Genomic DNA, 19339 nt, shown 5'->3' on the forward strand with positions numbered 1-19339 from the left:
AGTACTCCGCCTTGCGAGTACCTGACCACAAACCTGATCTTTTGTGCTTCCGTCCAATTTCTAGGAAATACATGTCCAAAAGTACTAATAAATATAATAGGGTTCATCCTCTTACCTTCACTCATAAACTTCGGGAATTGACGGTGTCTTCATAGACTTTCCTCAGCAAATATAGTGGACAAGCTGTTTGCATTTTGTGCTGTGTTTACATGTATGTCATAATTATTTACATTTCTCGTAGGTACTGGTTCTGGTGTTATGTCATGTAAACTTACACTTTGCGGTCTGTCATTCCTAGTGACACTGTTTGTAGCGTTTGCAATGATCTGGGTGCATATATTACTTTGGTTTGCTGTGGCTAGCTCTTTGTTTATGTCAACAACTTGTGTCTCTTTAACACTTTCACCTAAGTAGTTGCATATCCTGTGTTCTGTAGCTTGCAAATTGGTGTTCGCTTTGTCGATGATGTCATTTTACTTTTGCTGAATAACTTTTTCAACTACATTATTGACTAATCCGCATTACTTCACTACTTTTTCCGCTGCGGTACTGGTTTTGTCCAAAGTACTTGCTTCAGGTTGTGAAATTATATCAGATAAATTTTCACTAATGTTGTCTCTTTCCTTTTTGGCACAGACTGATTTGATTTCAAGTGATGCTACTTTTAAAGTGAGTTCATCAATATTCTCGTAATACTTATGCAGTTTGTTCACTACGGAAGTGATGTTCTTTACTGTGGAAGTTAATTGTGTTTGTGTAACTTCCAGGTTTGTGTGTGTGTCTTTAATTGCTTTTATTTGCTGCTCTATCATTCTGCTCCTTAAGAGTGTCTAATATCTGTTTCATTTCCGTAATGTCATTGTTTACTTCGAAAAGTACATCTTGCTTTAGCTGTTTTTCCATGTCTTCAAATTTTACATTCATTTCTTCGTGAAAATTCTTTGTCAAATCACTGATGTGTTGTGTGACTGTATCCTGAAAATCTTTTAAAACTTGTTTCTGCTCTTGTTTTATGTTGTTTATGTCTTGTGTGACTATGGCGAGGTTTTGCGACAAACTGTCAAATTTTGTATTTATGTCTGTACGCAAATTGGTGTTTATATTTTTTATGTCTGCACACAAATTGGTGTAATTGGTGTTCATACTATCTAGTTTTTGAAGTATCGCGGCAAGTGCGTCATTTTGGTTGCTATCTAATGTACTTTGGTTGTTAACAACTGTACTTTGTAAATTGAAATTTGGATTTCATACGATGGGTGACGGTAAAGTGTCGTCAAAAATCATGTTATCTTCGCTCTCTATGTTTTCTTGTGCAAGCAGAATGTTGCTCGCGGAGATACTTGATGTAGTTTCATCTATTGTCATCAGCGTAACATCAAAGTTAGAACTCTGTGAAAGCTCGCTAGCACTTGTTACTTCGGTTATGTTCATCTCTGAACTACTTAATACTTCTGAGTGTGGAAGACATGGCACTGGTACTTCAGATGTTCTGTCTTGCAAATGTACGCCATCTTGGCTCATTGCATTTTCGCCATTGCCAACAATGATGGAAACTGATTTTTGTGCCATTTTGATTGAATATTAAAATTAAAATTTTGAAAAATAGTAAATTGAAATATATTATTTTTGGAAATTTAAACATACGATTTACATGTCGTGAAGCATTAATTGGCTACTTTTATGACGCACGAAATGTTGTGATACAAAAACTTCAAACTTTTCTCTCGCTAATTATTACGTAAAATTTCTGAAAATTCATTACAATACATTTAGGAAGGGAAATTAAGGAAAGGGATGTCTAATTACTACGCAGGAGATGCTACCAAGCATAGCTAAACAAGCAGTTGTGTAGTGGTCCTACCTTTGCTGCGATGAAACAAATAGCGTATTTCCAAAATTTTCCGTTAATTCCGGTTTCACTTTTGATTCCTTTTTGGATTGGTTATTTTATCCACGAGAATTTTTGGTTCTGGTTATTTTGCAACAAGTTTTGGTTCTGGTTATTTTGCTCCCAGTCGTGATGTTGCACTTGGAACTTTAAAAATAATTATTACATGCAAAAAATTTCATACAGTGTCATAAATATTTTTGAACAATTTACTTTATACACAATTGGTTTCATGGCTTTCTCAATGTCCTGTCACCAGGTCGCCAGTTGTGCAAATATATATAAAAAGTAATAAACATTATTATTATTATTAGTCGAATTAATTACAATTGTATCAAATTTGATATTTATAAATTTTGAAGTGAATGAACTGTATTTCAGTCTTAATTTATGCGCGGAAGAAAATAAAAACTTTCGTGGTTTTGCACTAATAAGAATCCTCACACTTCATATTTTCATAAAAATTGTTATTCAGATATCACAAATTCTACTACACACTTCTCACAGAAAATACGCTTTTCTCCCTACGAGGACTAAAGACAGAGTCTGTTAAATAACTGACAAAAAAATTGAACAAAGTTTCCATCATTTGTCATTCGCCTTCCGGCGTAGCAAAATACATCTTTTCCGATGCTCACAGTGATCGCGGTAGTGTTTATTATCATTGGTTTTTAACTTCTGTCGTAGAGTGTTGGGGCTTTTCCTTATGTATCTATACAACGTCTGAAGAATGATGTGAGACCGACAAATCCTTTCAGTTGCCTTTTTGTAACAGTGGTTGGAAAGTTCTTCATTGCAGACAATTTTTCCGGGTCAGCTTATGATGTATCCTAAAAATTTAATTTTGCTTTTCCCGAACTTGGATGTTGGCCTCCACCTTGATTATGCCATTTATCTCCTTTCCACTGACGATTTGAATTGTAAGACTGATTGTTTTGATAATTGCCGTTGGTCGGTTGCGTGTTTCCATATTAGTGGGACTGTGTGTTAGAATGTGCATTTTCGTACTGCCGTGGTGACGAATTATATATTGGACTGTATCTCTGCCTGTTATTGTATTTAGTTTTGTATTTACTGTTGGAGAACGTGCTCTGTTTATTTTTGTAACCGTTGTGGGGTTGGTACTGGCTGTCGCTCGGCTACCACTGTTGCCTGCGTACTCTATGTTGTGCTGGCTGCCTGCACTTAAGTGGGCGTTGCCAACATTAACTCTAGTGTCCTCGTAAGTCTAACACTGACGGGAAGGTGTCAGTATCTTTCTCAGAAACGTTTACTAACTTTTCTCTGATCACAATCGGTAGCTTTGTTTTGAGGATCATAATAACGCCTTTGGCGGTGATAGACGAATCCCAGAACTTAATTTTCGTTAAATATTTCTCGAAATACCTCCTCAGGCTACCGTGCTCGCTGTTAAACACTTCGGCGTTGTAAACCTCGTTTCTCAGGCGCTGCTGCACACCAGAACTCAATAATTTAGCCAGAAACATCTGTTCGAACTCCTTGTAACTTTTACAGGAGTCGACCATTTCGTTCCCCATAAGACAGCATCTCCTACGATATATCCAGTAACGAATTGAATTCGTTGGCGGTCACTCCAGCTATTTGGAAAAATTCCTGAAAAATTTCAGAGGAATATCATAGGATGAATTTCTCTTTTCTGTGGGTGAAAAGTCAGAAAAACACGATGCTTGATCACACTTTCCTTCTGCATCAAACTGACAAAAGTTGGTGGGCTGGTACTCTGGTTGAATTGTGTTTCTATGGAACTGTGGGTTTGAGCGTTGTCAAGTGGTGAACGGTAATGTATCTGCAGTTGTTCATCACGTGGGGGTGAATTATTCATTCCACTCTCCTGACGCATGATGTGGGGAATTTTCAACTTGACATTTGAGTGTACGAACTTCATCAACTATCTGTTGACACCATTCAGGGAAATCCTGAGCTAACGTTCGTCTTATTCTGACATGACCATGTCTCCTGTTTCTCCAGGGGCTGCCAGCATTTCAAAGGTTACGTTTTTGACAGTTTCCCTGAGTTCGTTCTTGACCTCCTTTTCTATGAATCCGTCTTTGTTTTTAATCCACTTCTGGTAGTGGCCGGACAATGCTTCGGCATGTGCCTTGACAGTATTCTTTACTTGATCCTCCATATTGAGAGTTTCAGTCTGTTTGGAGAGATCATCAACAGCATTCTTGATCGTGTCTATTGCGGTTTTAACTCCTTTTACCTTATCAGAGATTGCATTATAACCTTCTTTTAATGTCATAGCTTGTTGATGGTATTCCATCTCTTGAGAACAATAGATGTCAGGAAAGTGGAAGCAGAATCCATTCATATAAAACAAATCGAAATGTTAATAGACAATTTGTGCCTAGAGGAAGCAACAGAAGTGATAGGAGAACTCCTAAGACAAGCCGCCAAGCCCAGATATGAAAGAAGAGTGAAAAAATGGTTCAACACAGAGTGTTACAGTCTAAGAAAAGATGTACTAGGAAGCCTACATCAACTAAAACAGTGCGCACAGAACCCTATACTCCTCAGGAATTATGCCGAAAAACAAAGCATCTATAAGAAAACTCTAAAGGAAAAGAAGAGATCATTCGGGGAAAAAGAAGGAAAGAAACCAGTGGAGGAAGCCTCAAAAGACCCATATATTGTGCTACACCCCAGAGAACAAGCGGAAACACATTATATAGACATGAAAATATGGGAGACACATTTCGACAACGTACTGAACAAGGAAGGACTAAGAGGGAGACCGGAGGGCAGAGAGGATACAATGCTGCAAACAACTGTGGATTGGATCCCATTGACCACGGAAGAGATCAAAGAGGCCATTAACAGCACCAGGAGTAAAAAAGCTACAGGCCCTGACAGACTTTATAGCGAATAGCTGAAAGACACTGCCCAAATACTAACGCCTGTGTGGACAAAACTCTACAATAAGTGTATAGAAACAGCCTCCATTCCGGAACAGTGGAGACAGTCAACAGTAAAAGTGCTTTATAAAGGGAAAGGAGACCCCAAGGACCGTAGCAAATACAGAGGCATAGCCCTAGAAAACTTACTTTCCAAAGTGTTCACAAAAATAATAACAGAAAGAATAAAGCAAATAATTGACGAACACCTCCCCGAAAGCCAAATGGGATTCAAAAAGGGAGGATCAACTCTGACAGCAACAGAACTCCTGCTAAAGAGCGTATGGGAAGCCCTTGAAGAAAGAGAAATGTTCTATGTAGTATTCATAGATTTTACAAAAGCCTTTGACTTTTTATAAACAGAAAATTAATGACCAAAAAAACTAGAAGAAACCCTGGGAAAAAACAACATCTGGACATGAATTATAAGCACAATACTACAATGGAACGAAGTAAGAATATCAGACAATCTCTCCCTATCGTAGCCGATACTCCAATCAAACGGAGTGCTACAGGGAGACCCACTGAGTCCTCTGTTATTTATCCTTGCAGCGGAAGAAATTGTAAGAATACCCCAAAGGGAGGCTGTAGACTCATATGCATACGCAGATGATGTAATAGGTGCAAAGAATATTGCAAAGTTACAAGAAGCGATAAACGGTATGGAAGATTGGTGTGTCAAACATGGCTTCGAAATAAATGTGGCGAAAACAGAAATGATGGTACTCAGAAATGGAGGAAGAACACCTGCATCAGCTGAGATCTTCATACGAGAGAGAAAACTGAAGATTGTACCGGACTACAAGTACCTAGGGGTCACAATACAAACAACTGCAAAATGTTTCAGAAAACATGTAACAGGGAAAGCAATAATGTCAATACATAAAATACAATACATCAGATCCCTTAGCCCAGAGGCAGCAACGGCACTATTCAGAGCCAAAATCTTCCCAATGCTGACGTACAGCATAGAAATTATTGGACCACATGTTACAGTGAACAATCTAACAACACTAGAAAGAGTGAAGGCGACCTATATAAAGAAAGCAATAGGAGTGTCCAAAACAACACGATCGAGACTTGTATACCTGCTGGCGAGGGAACCCTTCCTCATTGAAGACCTTCAGACAATCCTGATGCTACGCAATAGCAGCACCTTGGAAAGTCTACTTGAAACATTGAAGAAAAAAAGGGAAGACATACCTCCAGAATTTTACAGCACAGGTGCCATGATTGACCGAACATGGACAAAGGAAAACTTCGAAATGAGACACGTGATCACCAGACTGTCAGTCCATGGTTTCCACCACCTTATTTGCAACAACACGTCACATCATGAAGCAAACAAAATGTGTGAGTGTAAACTGTGTCACCAAATTTGCAAACGTTACCATATAGAACTCTGTACCAAAAGGACACGAACAATAAGTGACTATGCAAATCACAATATGTGAAATTTCTAATTTATCTTATTATTATCACTGTACATTGAATTTGTATGGCTATTTGGCTGCAATAAACTTATTATTAAATTTCAAAGTGTTTATCTTCTCTAATTAACTGATATAATATATCAATTTCAAATGTGCTCCTTTTCTGATACAAAGGCATAATCCAACAGAATGAACATGTCCTTAATACAACAATACTACTAGTTGCTGGATTTCTATGATACAGTTAATAGACTGGAACTCAATTTCAAACTTCTATATTTCTTTTAATTGTGTGTTTTGGTGAAAGCTTGTCAAATCCGTGAAATGTCCAGTGTTGCTCGTGCCAATGATTTCTTCTTTCTGTTCGACATCTTGTAAATGTGCTTTTTGGTGTTTCAGATCTATATTGTGAATACATGAGTTTTTAAACTGATGGAAGTATTCTTTAGACGGGGGAGCCTCTTCTCTTTTTATTTTTTTAGGGGCAAACAGGATATTGTAAGAAGTCATAACACTATTAATATATACCTAAACAATAAAAATTACTTTATATGCCAGAGACTAATGGTTGAAAAACAAATTGGATAGTAAAATAGGCTGACTACATAGAAAATCAGATTTAACTATAAAATATATTATAGGAAACAAGACTGCATGATTAAAAACGAGGAAAGACACCATAATGAATCTTACACTTCAGAAAATTGAATAATGAAATCAGTCTGTTATATCTTAAAAGTTATTTCAAGACAAATAATTAAAATAAGTTTCACACTACATATTTGCAGCCATATTATGTGTGAAGTATGTGGTAAATACCCATAAATAACAAATGCTGCCCACCTCTGATGTTAGTTGATATTTAAAGCACACACAATGCAATTCATCATAGCTGCATCTTTCTGATAATAAATGTTTTGACTCATGTGCTGTCACAGAAACTATGACAATGGTTTTTGTGGATCACAATGTGTGAATGAATAACTGAGTGAAAGAATAAACATATGGTTGAGATGAACACTCACAAGATCATTGTTATTAGTGCACACATAGCTTACAAAAGGTGTAAAATGGCTACTGCTCTATGTAATACATAATAGTGGTTATTGCGCTTGTTACAAGCTTTGATTGTTATAAATGTGTTCAGCCTCATGAATGAAGTATTTACATGCTTTTTCCCATGATGACATTAATTACTGTGTGTTATATGTACTCATAGGGCCTTCTCAGCTACCGTAGCGGTCCTGGGGCACACAAAGTCCCCGCGGGGACTTTGTGTGCCCCAGGACCGCTACGGTAGCTGAGAAGGCCCTATGGGAACCCTGAAACGTGACGGCTAACGGGGCTCTGGTGAAGCTGCGATAGGCCTAGCAAGCCAGTAGTGGATAAATCAACTGCTTTCAAAAAGGGAACATGCCTCGGATCACGGAACGGATTTAAAGGAAACCGACCAAGCAATGGAAAAGGATTACGAGATGGTTTACGGCTGGGCACCTTAAACGTAAGGACTCTAACTGGGAAGTTAGAAGAAATTGTAGAAATGATGGAAAGGAGGAAATTGGACATCTTGGGACTTGCTGAGACTAGGTGGAGAGGAGTTGGTGAAAAACCACTAAGTAAAGGATGTAAACTGTACTGGATAGGGAATGAGAGGGGAAGAAATGGAGTGGCAATAGTGGTCAGAGAGGGTCTGCAGGAGGAGGTGGAAGGTATCAATGATCGAATGATAAAAGCCAGAGTACGGGTGAAAGGAAAAAGCATTGAAATCATCCAAGCATATGCCCCACAGGTGGGGTGTACAAAAAAGGAGAAGGAGGAATTTGAAGATGACATGCAAAAGCAGCTAAATGGAGGAAATCAGATTATAATAGGGGACCTCAATGCACATGTTGGCACAGACAGGAAAGGATTCGAGGAGATAATGGGACCAGAGGGCTGGGGGAACCGAAATAGAGAAGGAAAATTGTTGCTGGAATTCTGCAAGAGGAATGGGCTGGCGATCGCAAATTCGTGGTACAAGAAGAGGAGTAGTCACAAAATAACTTGGTACAGTGGGGACTGGTCCCAAACTTCAGTAGTAGACTATGTACTAGTGGATAGGCAGATGATGAGCAGCCTCACAGATGTTAAGGTCATACCATCTGAGGCCTTAGACAGCGACCATCGGCTGTTGGTAGCCACCCTGAGAGAGAAAAAAGATAGGAGGGCAACAGATATACAGGAGAAAAGGTTGAAGACATGGATGCTGAAAGAGGATGAACGGAGGACCCAGTACCAGACACTGATCAGGAAGAAGCTGCCAAAGGAAGATCAGAGAACAGTGGAAGAAGAATGGGGCGATTTTAAGAGGGCTCTAGTTGAGGCAGCTGAGACTGTGTGCGGAAGAACTAGCACAAAGAGGAGAAGTAGGGAAACCCCATGGTGGAACAACATATGTAAAGAGGCAGTACTTCGAAAGAACAAAGCCTTCAGAGAATGGTTCCAGACCCGAACAGAGGAAGCTAGGGTAAAATATAAGGAAAGCAAGAAAGCGGCACAGACCATAGTAAGGGCGGAGAAGAAGAAGTGGATGGAAAAATGGACAAGAATGTTAGAAGAGGACAGTGAAGGGAACAAAAAAGTACTTTACACCATGGTAAGAAATAAGAGGAACGACAGAAGCGAGTGCCTGAGGATCATGGATAATAATGGAAGAGTTGTGGAGGAAATGCATGAGCTCAAAAAGATTTGGAAGGAGTACTTTGAAGATCTGTTGAATGCTGCCAAGCAGGTAACTAACAGCGATGGAGAGCCTAAGGCAGCAGACGATTATAATAGTGGGGAAATTGATGATCTAACTTGGAATGAAGTGGAAGAAGCCATAAAGAGGATGAAAGGGGGCAAGGCACCAGGTTGGGACGAAGTAACAGTGGATATGATACGAGCAGCAGGAGAAGTAGGAACCCAGTGGCTATACAGAGTGCTGAGGGTGGTGTGGAAGGAGAACAGAATTCCTGAGGATTGGAAGAAAGGAATTATAGTCCCGATCTTCAAGAAAGGGGATAAAAGGAGATGTGAGAACTACAGAGGAATCACCCTGCTATGCCACTGTGGAAAAATCTATGAAAAGATGCTGGAGAAGAGAATAAGAAGCAGTATTGAAAGTAGACTGCAAGAGGAGCAGTACGGTTTCAGACCGGGAAGATCAACAACGGACCTCATATTTGCGGTAAGGCAACTGCAGGAAAGGCACTATGAGTACGGGAAGGACTTAATCATGGCCTTTTTGGATATTGAGAAGGCGTATGACAGTATCTGTAGGGCCAAGCTCTGGGATGTGCTGAACGCAAAAGGGATAGATGAAGAGATTACACGAAAAGTCAGAAAAATGTATGAGGGAAGTGAGAGTTGTGTGAAAGTGGGGAGGGAACGTACTGCATGGTTCAAGCTGGAAAATGGGCTGCGACAGGGAAGTGCACTTTCGCCTTTATTGTTTATTATTGTTATGGATGAAATCCTACAGCAAGTATCAGATGCAATTGGAGATCATAAAATGAAAGCAGTGCTTTTTGCCGATGACCTGATGTTATGGGGAAATTGCGTGAAGGAGGTGCAAGAGCAGTTAGATGCATGGGAGGCAACGGCAGCACAATATGGAATGCATTTCTCTGCAAAGAAAAGTGAAATAATCGTCACAACAAGGAAGAAGAATAGGCCAAATGTGGATATAACTTGTGGAGGGGAAAAACTACAAGTGGTAGAGAACTTCAAGTACCTGGGAAGCGTGATTGAAAGTAAGGGGGGAAACGCAATGGAAATAAATGAAAGGTGCAGAAAAGCAGGGCAGTTCTACAAATGCATTAGGGGGCTTATTTGGAGCAAGGAGGTGCCACAGAAATCCAAGGGAATTATATACCGAACCTACTTTGTCCCCATATTGACATACGGAAGTGAGACATGGGTAATGCACAAAAGCGACAAAAGTAGAATACAGGCTAGTGAAATGAAGTTCCAGAGGAGCAGGTTGGGTGTAACAAGACGAGACAGATTGCGAAATTTGTATGTGAGGGAAAGACTAAAGGAGGAACCAGTACAGGACAGGATAGAAAAATCAAGACTGCAGTGGTATGGACACATGAAGAGAATGGATGAGGGAAGAATTCCAAAGAGGATGTTTGATCTGCAACTGGAGGGGAAGAGGCCCAGAGGAAGACCAAGAGATAGATGGGTGAAGGGAGTGAAGGAATGTGTGATGAGAAGAGGAGAGAACTGGACGAAGGTGGAAGAGGGGGAATGGTGGAAAGACAGAACACGATGGAGAGGCTTGTGTTCCCGACAGACCCAGCCAGTGGCTGGAAACTGTCCAAGATGATGATGATGATGTTATATGTACTGTCAGCACCATTCTGCTTCCATATCATTTTACTTCATTGACATGATGCAATGTTTTTACTTTATTTTATACATTGAAAGAGAGTCTGACACATGATATTATTTCACCTGTCACATACAGGTAGGTTAACTGGAAAGAAAATATTAAGCTCGACGAGAGATGCAAGAACTAGAAACACAATATAAAAGATAAGAAGTATTGTACCAAATACTGAACAAAGCTGGAAATCAAAACATGCAAGACATATGTAGAACATCAACAATGTCACAAGGAGAGAAACTGTACTGTAAAGTAGCCCGCCAGAGCTGATGTTAACCTGGTGGGCTCCATTCCCACCAGTCAACACTGTAGTTTTCAGCAGCCAAGGAAGTCCCAGGCAAAGAAGGATGTTGAATGTGTTGGATCCTACTGCATTAGTGATGCCCATTGCTCCTCGTCCTAGAAAATAGAATTTTCCTTGTTGTTATGTATGTAGCAAGACCGGAAAAACAGAAGTTACTCTTAAGTAACAAAATACCTGTGTACTGTGTTGGGTATGCAGTCCATATTCTTTTTCAAAAACTATTTTATACTTTGTTAGAGTTATTTTCTGGAAGAAATAATTAATAACTTACCATAACTTGGAAGAGAACAGGTAGTATTTTATTCTTTTTTAACTGTTCTTACTCCACATATAAATCTTTTATGTCACATAAAATAATAATGTCAAAAGGACTTCTAGTACCTTCCGCCGTGGAAGTCGAACACGCGCCAGAACAAATGGACGTGGTCAGCCCATAGAGGGCTCCGCCTCCACGGCGGCTATTCCGCTCAGCGAGGGCGCCACCGCTATGCCACGTGCAGACAGCGGCCAATAGCCGCTCCCTCCGGTTTCGTATATAGGGACCCGCTCTGCCCTAGTCCAGTCAGTCTGGTACTCGCTCTGGATTTCGTTTCTATCTCAGCGGTACTGCGTTCTGGTCGTTGCTTGTTGTTGACATTTGCCTGGCTGTGGTTCCGAATGGATTTACATTTGGTGTTTGGTGTTGTGGTTTCTACAAGCCTCCGTTGTTTATCTCTTCCTTGTTGTGTCGGTCATAGTCGGTCGTGGTCGGTTGTTGTCAGTTGTCGTTGGTCTGTCGTCCGACTCGTCCTGTGTTTGCCCAGTGGTGCGTGCTCCACCGCCAGTGGCTTCCCCGACTGGCGGCTCCGATCCACAGCCCAAGGCATTCCCGCAGTTGGTTTTGGCTACTACAGGACTGCTACTCACCATACAGAACTGTTGTTATTCCGTCCTGCATTTTCCATTGTGTGATTTTTCACTACATATTTTGTACGGTGGACAGAAAATAAATGTACAGTCAACACAACTGTCTTCATAAGCTCAGGTATCTTCAGTTGGTACAGCTTGTACCAATGATAGCACAACACGCAATGGTAATGGTGGCAGCACCTCATGTAACACATTTATAGCAGTGTTTCTTCCCTTCTTACTGTAACAATTTTAGTTATGCAACTTTTGATTTTTTTTGGTTGCATATTGCTTTATATATACATTATAACATTTACTTTCATTTGTTTGAAATGTCAAATGCTTCTGCCTCTAATAAACAGATGAGAACAAATGTGTACAGTTATGTGATAGGCACGAGCCAGCATTTGAGGATCTGGAATTTTGCTGAAGTAATGAAGGTTCACATCCACTCAGTACCAATTTTTTTGTTGGTTGATGTGTTGCAAGTGTAACACAAATATATCTGAGGTACACCAAATATGATAACACACTGCACCACAGACAGGTATATGACAGACAGTCATTTACTGCCATTAGAGATAGTGTCCAGGCAGTCATCCTGTAAGACGGTTTCAGTGCTAGCCACAGGCCAGTGTTTAAAGATCTGGATTCAGCCAGGTGTGATATTCAACCTCACTGTGCCCAGAAGTTGGTGAAGCAGTGGCAAAAGATGAGTAACCGGCTGGTCTCGAGGCTGGGCTACGGAAAGGTGTTGACGCCTCACCGAGGCAACACGTTAGCTGACATCCATATGGAACGTCTGTTTATAAACACTGTTCAACTCAAGAATGGGCAATGGCCTGCCATAGTGGATACACCAGTTCCTGTGAGATCACCGACGTTAAGTGCTGTCGGCCGTGGTCGGCGCTTGGATGGGTGACCGTCCAGGCCGCGACGCGCTGTTGCCATTTTTCGGGGTGCACTCAGCCTCATGACGCCAATTGAGGAGCTACTCGACCGAACAGTAGTGGCTCCGATCAAGAATACCATCGTAATCACTGGGAGAGCAGTGTGCTGACCCCACGCTCCTCCTATCCGCATCCTCCTCTGAGGATGACACGGCAGTCGGATGGTCCCGGTAGGCCACTCGTGGCCTGACGACAGAGTTCAACTCGAGAATGAGACCACTTTCCCTGGATGTTTGCGAACCGTTCGCATCCGTTTGCGTGATGCTGCCCTTAGAGCCCATAGGGGTGCTAATAAAGAGGCCCTCTCTGATGACCACAAACTTTATAGACTTGCCTTCGCTCATCTGAATGTAGACCGTGACTGACACTGTGTCATCTTTTCAGATCTGATGATGATCTATAGGTTATGGGGAGCACATTACAACCCACACTAAATTACGAGCCACATTACGTGGTGCAACATTTTCATGCTGGCCGCATCAAAGTCTCCTGCTCTGGGTGGATATCATCAGACAGGGCAGGAGTACTTCATTAAATCTATATTCATCTTGTCATGAATCAGTATGTGCACATCATTAAACATACATCAAAACTGAGTGATCCAGTTCCAGCGGGACCACTCACTGGTTCACATGAGTCAAATAGTTCAGCAGCGGTCTTCACAACAGGCTGATGTTGACGAATTTAGGGGCCAAAATGAAACGTCACCTGATCAACTGAGGAATCTAGTGTTAGAAACAAGGGACAGTCTTGTGGATGATGAGACATATTTCCAAAGGCAGGCTGCCTCCATGCCTCTCCAGATGAGGCACGTAATTTGTGTCAGTGGTGGATGGAGAACTTCCCCACCCCCAACATTACTCTACTTTATATTACAATATTTGATAATATGCCTGTATGTTTGTTAATAGTAAATCTATGTGAAACACTGTACTTTAAATTTTATTTATTGAATTCTTGTTACTTAATAGATGTACAATTGAAGAAAAGCATAAAAAAGTCAATATGAATAAAAATAGAAATGTCCTAAAATACGACAGTCAGAGAAAACAATATTGATCACTAAACTCTAAAATAATAATTTTTTTTTGCTTTCATGAAGTTGAGACTCATATGTCTCAAGGAAATAATAATTCCATTAGAATATTTTCTTCCTTAGTGTCTCTCCAAAATTTCCTACATTTATTGTGCAAAGAAGTGCACTCAGGGCATACAAATGTTATTTTTCAAGTTAACACCCTTTGAGCCCCCCATGAACCATGGACCTTGCCGTTGGTGGGGAGGCTTGCGTGCCTCAGCGATACAGATAGCCGTACCGTAGGTGCAACCACAATGGAGGGGTATCTGTGAGAGGCCAGACAAATGTGTGGTTCCTGAAGAGGGGCAGCAGCCTTTTCAGTAGTTGCAAGGGCAACAGTCTGGATGATTGACTGATCTGGCCTTGTAACAATAACCAAAACGGCCTTGCTGTGCTGGTACTGCGAACGGCTGAAAGCAAGGGGAAACTACAGCCGTAATTTTTCCCGAGGGCATGCAGCTTTACTGTATGATTAAATGATGATGGCGTCCTCTTGGGTAAAATATTCTGGAGGTAAAATAGTCCCCCATTCGGATCTCTGGGCGGGGACTACTCAAGAGGATGTCGTTATCAGGAGAAAGAAAACTGGCGTTCTACGGATCAGAGCGTGGAATGTCAGATCCCTTAATCGGGCAGGTAGGTTAGAAAATTTAAAAAGGGAAATGGATAGGTTAAAGTTAGATATGGTGGGAATTAGTGAAGTTCGGTGGCAGGAGAAACAAGACTTCTGGTCAGGTGACTACAGGGTTATAAACAAAAAATCAAATAGGGGTAATGCAGGAGTAGGTTTAATAATGAATAGGAAAATAGGAATGTGGGTAAGCTACTACAAACAGCATAGTGAACGCATTATTGTTGCCAAGATAGATACAAAGCCCACACCTACTACAGTAGTACAAGTTTATATGCCAACTAGCTCTGCAGATGATGAAGAAATTGTAGAAATGTATGATGAAATAAAAGAAATTATTCAGATAGTGAAGGGAGATGAAAATTTAATAGTCATGGGTGACTGGAATTCGAGTGTAGGAAAAGGGAGAGAAGGAAACGTAATAGGTGAATATGGATTGGGGCTAAGAAATGAAAGAGGAAGCCGCCTGGTAGAATTTTGCACAGAGCACAACATAATCATAGCTAACACTTGGTTTAAGAATCATAAAAGAAGGTTGTATACATGGAAGAACCCTGGAGATACTAAAAGGTATCAGATAGATTATATAATGGTAAGACATAGAGATTTAGGAACCAGGTTTTAAATTGTAAGACATTTCCAGGGGCAGATGTGGACGCTGACCACAATCTATTGTTTATGACCTGTAGATTAAAACTGAAGAAATTGCAAAAAGGTGGGAATTTAAGGAGATGGGACCTGGATAAACTGACTAAACCCGAGGTTGTACAGAGTTTCAGGGAGAGCATAAGGGAACAATTGACAGGAATGGGGGAAAGAAATACAATAGAAAAAGAATGGGTAGCTTTGAGGGATGAAGTAGTGAAGGCAGCAGAGGATCAAATAGGTAAAAAGACGAGGGCTAGTAGAAATCCATGGGTAACAGAAGAAATATTGAATTTAATTGATGAAAGGAGAAAATATAAAAATGCAGTAAATGAAGCAGGCAAAAAGGAATACAAACATCTCAAAAATGAGATCGACAGGAAGTGCAAAATGGCTAAGCAGGGATGGCTAGAGGACAAATGTAAGGATGTAGAGGCTTATCTCACTAGGGGTCAGATAGATACTGCCTACAGGAAAATTAAAGAGACCTTTGGAGATAAGAGAACGACTTGTATGAATATCAAGAGCTCAGATGGAAACCCAGTTCTAAGCAAAGAAGGGAAAGCAGAAAGGTGGAAGGAGTATATAGAGGGTCTATACAAGGGCGATGTACTTGAGGACAATATTATGGAAATGGAAGAGGATGTAGATGAAGATGAAATGGGAGATACGATACTGCGTGAAGAGTTTGACAGAGTGCTGAAAGACCTGAGTCAAAACAAGGCCCCTGGAGCAGACAACATTCCATTGGAACTACTGACGGCCTTGGGAGAGCCAGTCCTGACAAAACTCTACCATCTGGTGAGCAAGATGTATGAAACAGGTGAAATATCCTCAGACTTCAAGAAGAATATAATAATTCCAATCTCAAAGAAAGCAGGTGTTGACAGATGTGAAAATTACCGAACTAACTTTAATAAGTCACAGCTGCAAAATACTAACACGAATTCTTTACAGACGAATGGAAAAACTAGTAGAAGCCAACCTCGGGGAAGATCAGTTTGGATTCCGTAGAAACACTGGAACATGTGAGGCAATACTGACCTTACGACTTATCTTAGAAGAAAGATTAAGGAAAGGCAAACCTACGTTTCTAGCATTTGTAGACTTAGAGAAAGCTTTTGAAAATGTTGACTGGAATACTCTCTTTCAAATTCTAAAGGTGGCAGGGGTAAAATACAGCGAGCGAAAGGCTATTTACAATTTGTACAGAAACCAGATGGCAGTTATAAGAGTCGAGGGACATGAAAGGGAAGCAGTGGTTGGGAAGGGAGTAAGACAGGGTTGTAGCCTCTCCCCGATGTTGTTCAATCTGTATATTGAGCAAGCAGTAAAGGAAACAAAAGAAAAATTCGGAGTAGGTATTAAAATCCATGGAGAAGAAATAAAAACTTTGAGGTTCGCCGATGACATTGTAATTCTGTCAGAGACAGCAAAGGACTTGGAAGAGCAGTTGAATGGAATGGACAGTATCTTGAAAGGAGGATATAAGATGAACATCAACAAAAGCAAAACGAGGATAATGGAATGTAGTCGAATTAAGTCGGGTGATGCTGAGGGAATTAGATCAGGAAATGAGACGCTTAAAGTAGTAAAGGAGTTTTGCTATTTGGGGAGCAAAATAACTGACTGATGGTGGTCGATGTAGAGAGGATATAAAATGTAGACTGGCAATGGCAAGGAAAGCGTTTCTGAAGAAGAGAAATTTGTTAACATTGAGTATAGATTTAAGTGTCAGGAAGTCATTTCTGAAAGTATTTGTATGGAGTGTAGCCATGTATGGAAGTGAAACATGGACGATAAATAGTTTGCACTAGAAGAGAATAGAAGCTTTCAAAATGTGGTGCTACAGAAGAATGCTGAATATTAGATGGGTAGACCACATAACTAATGAGGAAGTATTGAATAGGATTGGGGAGAAGAGAAGTTTGTGGCACAACTTGACCAGAAGAAGGGATCGGTTGGTAGGACATGTTCTGAGGCATCAAGAGATCACCAATTTAGTATTGGAGGGCAGCGTGGAGGGTAAAAATCGTAGAGGGAGACCAAGAGATGAATACACTAAGCAGATTCAGAAGGATATAGGTTGCAGTAGGTACTGGGAGGTGAAAAAGCTTGCACAGGATAGGGTAGCATGGAGAGCTGCATCAAACCAGTCTCAGGACTGAAGACCACAACAACAACAACCCTTTGAGAGCTCAAGCATAATATTCCATGGACTGAAACCATTTCTTTAGTTTAATTTTCAGATAAATAAATACACATTCAGCATCTTCTTCTTTGAATGATTGTAAGATTGTGTTTTCCATGCTTTTCTCTTTTTCTTTGCCAAGAACAAAACTTTTGCTTCTGTCTCTTCGATTCCATCAGTTTTCTTCTCTTTGAATTGTTTCAAATGTTCCCAGTATGGAGACGAGAATAACTTCTTGACAGGTTTACAACACACTGATTTTACTATAGCTGGTGGCTCATGATGTGAGCTGTTAATTTTGGGAGCTGGCTGGATACCAAATGGACTCACATCTACTCTGTTGTTTGCATCTTGTATGTGACATTCCAACAGCAAAGTCATTGTCCCTAAGTATATGTCTGTTACGTGTGAAGAGCCCCATTTTCCAGAGACAGTTTATAGCATTTTCCATTGTTACTGCTCTCAAGTAGGCTGCTCTAAATACATATGTAATCAAGAATAAGGTTACTTCTTGACCTGGGTTTCTATTTCTTGGGGATAACACATTGTAAACAGACCCTTGAATTCCACACAAGAGGCTGCATTTTATGTGTTGAATGGGGTGATAAACAGATGATGTGGACATGGTTTTCTGTTGTTTTGTGTATCACACAAATGTGATATGATGCTCACAAAGTATTAGCAAACAGGATCATCACCAGAGGGCTTCACAATGTTCACAAAATTGTCAAGCCACTTAGTAAAACTATGAGTCTGGATTCAGCAAGCTAATATGAGATAGCATGTCCTCATATGCAATACTGTCACATATTAGGATGCCCATTGTAACACATATTAAGAATAAGCCATCTTGCTCCAGAAACATAGCCTCATAGTTACACTGCTCAGTTTGAAGAACAGTTCACTACAGAGATGACAGAGGACTTTGTGAAGAATGAAGTCACATGAATATTGTTGCAGCAGCTATTCAGCTTCCAATACTTGCATACTTTGCTTACTTTCATTCTATTATTTCATATGAGATCATATTCTGGGGTATTTAGTTAAACCGAGCAAAGGTTTTTAGAGCACAAAAGCATGTTATACGATTTGTTTGTGGTACATGTACAAACCTGTTCAAGGAGCTGAGTATTCTAATCACTGATTCTCAGCATTTAATTCCTTAATGAAATTTGTTGTAAATAATATGTCTCTGTTTCTAACTGACAGCTCAATACATAGTATCAATACTAGTAATAAGAACAATTTACATAAAGGTCCAAATGGGGTCCAATATTCAGGAACGCACATTTTCAGTTCTACACTCAAGAGAATCATCTCATTTTTGGTTCTAGGGAATGAAAACAATCTGATCTAATCACATATTAAATCCCTGCTAGCGCATACATTCTCTCTTATGGTACTCAGTTTCATCTTAACGACTTTTCTGCTGCATCTGCTTTCCCATTCTGTCTCTTACTTCTGCGATCAGTTTTGTGCCTACAGACAAAATTTTCTTTTCAGCAACTTAATTTGGATCCAATTGTTTTCAAAATTGAGAATGATGGTGAATTTCAGTGTTCCCAAACAAAAGGGATAAAAGGATTGTTGTTGAGCTTGGTGCTTACATTGGAATGTATAAGCTGATGAAAAGTATATCATTACCAACTTCATTCACACCAAAGAATTCAATAATTATTCAGTTACTCTCTCCTGCATGTGAAATACAATTTTTGCAAAAAATAAAATGTTGCTAGATGTCTGCTCTAAAAATCATTTACTCCTCAACATAATAAAATTCTCTCACTCCTGTAAAATGAATGGGGTGAAAGTATCGCCACAACTTGTGATGTGGCTGCACGTGCTGAGAATGCCCGATGTGGGACTTAACCATTTTTCGTGCAAACAGTTTTGTTTCGTCATCTGTACATGCTAACAACTTACAGTGTGCATCATTAAAATGTTTTATACTATCAGATAGTTCTACTGCATTTTCATAAGCATAAGCATGGATTCCAAAAAT

At 40.1% G+C, this 19339-nt stretch overlaps 1 protein-coding gene across 1 annotated transcript in view; it reads right to left on the reverse strand.

Annotated features, from left to right (window-relative positions):
• Window positions 1–6763: 6763 nt before the first annotated feature.
• Window positions 6764–19339, reverse strand: part of LOC124795455 (sodium/potassium/calcium exchanger 3-like) — a 243520-nt gene continuing 230944 nt past the window's right edge. The window contains exons 10-11 of the mRNA XM_047259481.1: window positions 10608–11049; window positions 6764–7448 (exon numbers count right to left, since the gene is read on the reverse strand). Coding sequence (XP_047115437.1) covers window positions 10715–11049 — 335 coding nt within the window. The 3' untranslated portion in view covers window positions 6764–7448; window positions 10608–10714. The remainder of the gene's footprint in view (window positions 7449–10607; window positions 11050–19339) is intronic.

This window comes from Schistocerca piceifrons, chromosome 4, assembly GCF_021461385.2.
Source record: "Schistocerca piceifrons isolate TAMUIC-IGC-003096 chromosome 4, iqSchPice1.1, whole genome shotgun sequence".
Taxonomy (NCBI): domain Eukaryota; kingdom Metazoa; phylum Arthropoda; class Insecta; order Orthoptera; family Acrididae; genus Schistocerca; species Schistocerca piceifrons.